We start from the raw sequence: 6,074 nt of genomic DNA, 5'->3' as shown, positions 1-6,074 counted from the left end.
ACAGTTTTGAGTTCATTACAGTTTATTCAAAGACTCAGAAACAACTTGTGGCAGTTAGATGTGACGGGAAATAAAGTGTTGGTTGAGGGAGCTCTCGAAGACTCAGACAAGCAGCAGGCCTTCAGAGGACTTATCCCTCACATAACAAACACAGGAAAGAACAGGAGGTCTTTACAAACACTTTACAACACTGCACAAGATCTTCATTAGGGTGTCCTAGTGCCATTACTGCTACGTGTTCAGGATTGGCAGTAACTTCTTTATACATATGCAGTTAATATAGATGTACAAAAAACAAGAACATCAAGAAACATTATTCTATATCCTTTGACATTTAAAGAGTTGTCTGTTTTCAAGTTTGATTTTTCAAAAAGGATGTAAACATTTGTTCTTCTTATCTAAGAGGAGAAACTTTACATGACTTCTAAAAGTAGCAACTCACATTCTACCAAAGAGACTTTTACATATGACGCGTATTTTAGTCAAATTCAGTCCATAAACAACAGGGTTAAAGAGCGGTTGGCAAGTCAGAAAATATAGTGACAAAATAATACGCAATATGTTGGGAACTCTGCTCATATCAAACCTGCTCTGTACAATTTCAAAGAAACAACCAAAAGAGAAGTTGAGCAGAGAAGCGATGTGAGGAGTGCAGGTGCTGAGAGCTTTCTGTCTCGTCTCTTTAGAGCCGGAGAAACACACTCTCAGAATCCTAAAGTACGTGTAAAGAATCAAAATGATAAGACCAAGTATCATGGTAAACATATAAGTCATTCCATAAATGTTATTTACTGATGTGTCAGAGCAGGCCAGTCTGACGATTGTAAAATTGTCACAGTACACTTTGCTGATGATGTTCCCACACAGCTGTAAAGACGCACTCAAAGATATCAAAACACCAACTTCAAGAACAGCCAACACCAACGCTGTAGCAATGAGGATGACAACCTTTTTAGATGTCATAAGTGTGTTATATTGCAGCGGAAAACAGATAGCAAGATATCTGTCATAAGACATGATGGCTAAGGTAAAAAACTCCATATTTGCATAAGAATACAAACACAAGATCTGCAGGAAACAAAGGGGAACAGAAACAGTGTGAATGTCAGAGAGAATCTGAACCAGAAGGAACGGAAACAACCCTGAACTAGCGAGTACCTCAGTTACAAACAGACTGCACAGGAACATGTACATAGGTTCATGTAAGCTCCTGTTCATACAGATAACCACGATGAGCAATACATTAGCACAAATAATCAAACAATATATTAACATAATGATAATAAAACACAAGTATCTCAAAAGCCCGATGTCAATGTAGGCACCAAGTGTGAAATATGAAACCTGTGAAGAATTAATCATGATATCATTCGAAATGTTAGCACAGAACAAACCCTTTGTGAAAGTGATGGTACATTTTAGTAAAGATATAGCAAAGTTCAACAAAGTCTGATGTCAAATCTGCGCTCATTCAGATCAGCATTGACACACAAACAGTGTGTGATTGTGTGTGAGTCACACTGACTCCCTGATCCTGCTTCTTATAAACCATCAGTCTGCTCGACGCTGTGACATCATCATGACACATCACACCTGCTGATAATGATGAAACTTCAGAGCTGTGTTGCACTCAGCTCAGTCAGAACAAATATTTAGAAATAGGAACTGATTTGAACTGAGGACTTTCCATCCAGTCTGCTTACAGAGTCATTCTTAGTGTTCTGCTAGAAAACAAATGGAGGATGTGTAGTAACACCTCATTCTGATGTTATATTTCTATAAACTAGGGCTGTCAATTGATTAAAAAAAATTAACTAATTAATCGCACTATTTGCTGAGATTAATTGCGATTAATTGCCTTTTTTCTTCTTAAGACTGAAGCTTGTAATACCGGATATTTAAATGTAAAATCACTGAATTTATGTAGAATCAACACAAAGGAAATATATTTAAATTCACATACTATTGTTTAATAGCATGTTTTGAACACATTCTTTAATTTCCAACAAAACCATTAAGGCCATCAAAATTAACAGCTCAGCTTGAAAGGCATATTTCTTATATGCACTACTAACTTCTTATATGCAATAATATAAATGATAATTAACAAAAAATGTGTTCCATGTTCAAGTGCCAGTTGAATTTCCAAAAAGGTCCACAATAGTCCATGCAAATATGAAAAAAAGAACAAGGAAAGATTCTGCTGAGCGTTCAGAATATTGAACATTTTTCACTCCACAAAAACAAAAACATTTGGCTTAGTCCACCTTAACATTGAGCCAGTTACTGAGACAGACCAGTCTGTTTACATTATCTGGGGACAAAGCAGCTCTCTTCTTTTGGATGATGGCCTGAGAATGAGAACAACCTCTCACTAGGCATTGTGGTTGCAGGGGTTGACAGGTACCTGCGTGCAATGTTTGCCAGCCAGGCATGTGCTCCTTCTCTCTTTGACCACCACTGCACCGGACACCCCTCCATGTCCATTTTGGGCTCTGCTTTGTAGCGGTTGTTGCACACATTGTTTTATGGCCTCTTCACCGTCATCTTCATCTGTATCTGTATCAGAAGAACCCAGCAAGAAGACAGACATCCTCCTCTTCTTTGGTGGCTGTTTCTCTGTTGTCTCTGCAGATGGTTGTTGTGCAGACCTCTCTCCCGTCACCAGGTTGCTTACTGAAGCCCACACCTCACTCCTTTCATCTTTGGGTAGACACTTCAGATCTTTAAACCTGGTGTCGAGTGCAGTAGCGATCTTCAGCCATGGGAGGTTGGTGCTGTCCTTCCGTTTAGCTAGGTCTTTGGTAAAGACTGTCTTGAATTTCACTACGTAGATTGGATCATCGTCTGAGAGCTCCATAACTCTGACCAAGTGGCACAGGGCTGGCAACACCACTGAACAGGAGACATACTGCTCTCCCCCCAGCAGTTCAGTCACATATCTGCAATGGAAAGCACAAGATGTTTTAAACATGTCAGTAAATTAATTACACAAAGAAAGATACTCACTACCTTCATGTCCATATGCTTCATATGCACACACACACAGAAGATTCTAGGAGAGAGAGAGAACAAGAACACACACATGCACAAGAGGACAGAGATCCCAACACACACACACACACACAATATTATCTTACCTGCAAGGTTCAAGTAGGTCCTCCAGCTTTTGCAGTTTGTCAAGCTCCTGTGCAGTCAACATAGCAATGTTGCTTTTTTGCTGAGCCAGGGTAGTGGTCAGTGCAGATTTGTTTCGCTGGATTCGCTTGACCATCTCGAGGGTTGAATTCCATCTTGTTGCAATGTCCTGAACGAGTGACTCTTGCTTCTGTCCAAGTGCTACTTGCTGCTCTCCTAATTCCTGAGCGTTTGATGGACTATGCTTGAAGTGCCCGACAATCTTGCAACATTTGGCCAGAACACTTTCAAATCCACTGTCGTGAAGGGAAACCGCGATCGTTCTTTGCAGGCTGTGGGCCGTGCAAGGCATGTGTTCAAATGGAAGAAGTCTGGCGGCTGCAACCATGTTACGAGCACTGTCGGGGCCAAGTGTGGTTAACTTTTCCTCGATCTTCCATTCTTTTGCGACACCCAGGAAATTAGTAGCACATGCCACAGCATAGTGTCGCTCTTCTGTTTTACTCACAGTTAATGCAAACGATTGCAGATGCCATTCTTTATCAGTGAAATGCGCTGTGACGCCCAAGTAGTTGTCATTGCTCACAGAAGTCCAGTGGTCCCCTGTGAGCGTGACGCCTTTTGCTAGCTCAAGCATGTTCATCCTACAGGCCCTCTCATCTTCATACAAAGTTCGGCGGTTCCCCTCGAGGGTAGATTATAAGAAGTGTCTCCCGTTGCAATTCGAATGATTTCTCTCAGTCCATCGTCTTCTACAATGCTCACTGGGCGGCAGTTTTTAGCTATCCAATTAGCCAAAGCATTAGTTAGCTTCTCACTTACAGGTTTCGTTATTCGCCCACGACGAGTATCACACTCCTGTAACGTAGCCTGGTGAAGCCTGGTAGTTTCGGCAGGGTGTTTTGCTTTGAGGTGATACGCCAAAGACAAATTACTTCTGTGGTAATTAAGTTTGGCTTTACAAAATGTGCAGATTACTTTGGTTCTCTCAAAAGATCCGTCTGCCAACTTTTTAAAGTGAAACTTTCCGCCTAAAAGTCCGCCCTTGTCTTTATCCATCTTAAACCAGGATGGTCCTCTCGGCGGCTCACGTCGTCACATACGTCAGCCGCCGCAGAAAGAAAACAAAACACAACTTCGTTAATTGCGTTACATTTTTTTTTACACGTTAAGTAATTCAAATTAATCGCAAAAATTAACGCGTTAATTTTGACAGCAGTACTATAAACTGAAAGCCAAGGGACCGATTCACCACTGGGAAAGGAATCATGGTGTGGCTTCTCTGTGTAAACCATAAATCAGGACTAAGAATTGTAGATTCACACATTTTTTTCTTTATTAAATGTTTATATTACTTTAAAATGAATCAAATTAGAGACCTCAGATATCTCATAGACTTTCTCTTGGACGTATTTCACCCTGTAAACAGCATTCACTGCATAAAATGCCTAAATTCTATTTCTAACTTTAAACTAACGAACCAATAGTGTGATACTGACGATAATCTAACTGTGCAACAATTCATAAAAGAACAATTTTGGGCAATATTACAATTCGCATACTCACCACCTGATATTGTAATTCACCAAATTGCTTTTTGCTTTTTGATTTTATTTGCAATATCATCCTATCGTACCGTACAAATACTGGTACTGAAGTATTTATTATACAGTAAATTATTGGAAAATACTATCCATATCTATCTATCTAGTAGGACTGAATATTATTTTAACCCTGGCTCTTCAGCAGGCGCCAACTGAAGGGGCTCTGGAAACTTTTCATTTGATAACATTTTGAAAGTGTGTCTGAAAACACACTTTAATCTGAATCCTGTATATTATGATCGACAGCTGAGTGGTCCTGGAGAATGATCGGGCGACAGCGGATGAATAAACAGTATGAAAGGGTTTGAACGTCCAACGCTGCGCTGATACGGAAGACCAGGGCATAAAAATTATGATAATTACTAGCAGAAGTAGGGCTGCAGCTATCGGATATTTTCAGAATCCTGAATTCTTGTGATTATTCCATCGATTAATCAAGTAATCTAATAAAAAATTATTTTGCATTGTTAAATAACAATACCAAATACTGCGTAAAGAAAATGACAGGCATGTTAAATAGACCAAGCCATTGGTTTTTATTCCTGAAAAAAAACATACAGGTATTTATTCCAACTCCAACTCTTGGCTCTGGATAACAAATGTCATGATGTGAACTAGCCCTATACTCACTTCAAAGTAAACACCTTAATATAGATTTCTGCATCTGCAGCATTAACTAATACTACCAAATAACATATTAATGTCTAGAGTAGGCCTATAGGGGAGTAAGGGTGTGTGTGTGTGTGTGTGTGTGTGTGTGTGTGTGTGTGTTTGATGGGGGGGCATATTTATTATAAAAGTTGGCCGGAGGGGGATAAATTGTTTTTAATTGTTTTGATGATGTGGGAATGTGTGTATTCATAACTTTTTAATTGAAATTTTGCACAACTGTGGATTTAGTAACTGTTTTTGATTTATTGTGGGTTCCATCTACCTGCTCAGTGACTACAGGGGGGAAATAGCAACTTGCTAAAACCCGGTGCAGTGCATCTCTCCTTGTTATATACAGGGTTAATGTTTTATTTTGTACTGTCCCTGTTCAAATAAAAGAAATAATAATAATAATAAGTACATCCAACACAGCGTGTGCACTGCAGTAAGAATTAGATTAGGAAAACTACAAATGAATACAGTGCTGTTTTACTCTGATCTGAATCTCTGTCAGTGATCAGTCAGGTTGGTGGGTTTCGGTCTCACAGTCCTTTGTTTTATAACTTTATGTCCACCTTGTTTTTATAAAGAGCAAAAAGAAAACAAATCATAAATTAAAAAAAAAACAAAAGCACCATTTTACGTGTACATCATAAAGTCAGATTATGTTTTCTTTCCATT

General features: G+C 39.2%; 1 protein-coding gene across 1 annotated transcript; it reads right to left on the bottom strand.

Moving 5' to 3' along the window:
- LOC115573987 (olfactory receptor 52K1-like) lies at positions 1-1,406 on the bottom strand. The gene has a single exon (XM_030405165.1). It carries the CDS (start codon positions 1,360-1,362, stop codon positions 439-441), a length of 924 nt encoding a protein of 307 aa, XP_030261025.1. The 5' UTR covers positions 1,363-1,406; the 3' UTR covers positions 1-438.
- Between the last annotated feature and the right edge of the window lie 4,668 nt (positions 1,407-6,074).

The sequence above is a fragment of the Sparus aurata genome, chromosome 2 (assembly GCF_900880675.1).
Source record: "Sparus aurata chromosome 2, fSpaAur1.1, whole genome shotgun sequence".
NCBI classification, from domain to species: domain Eukaryota; kingdom Metazoa; phylum Chordata; class Actinopteri; order Spariformes; family Sparidae; genus Sparus; species Sparus aurata.
This window is presented reverse-complemented; position numbering and strand designations above follow the sequence as displayed.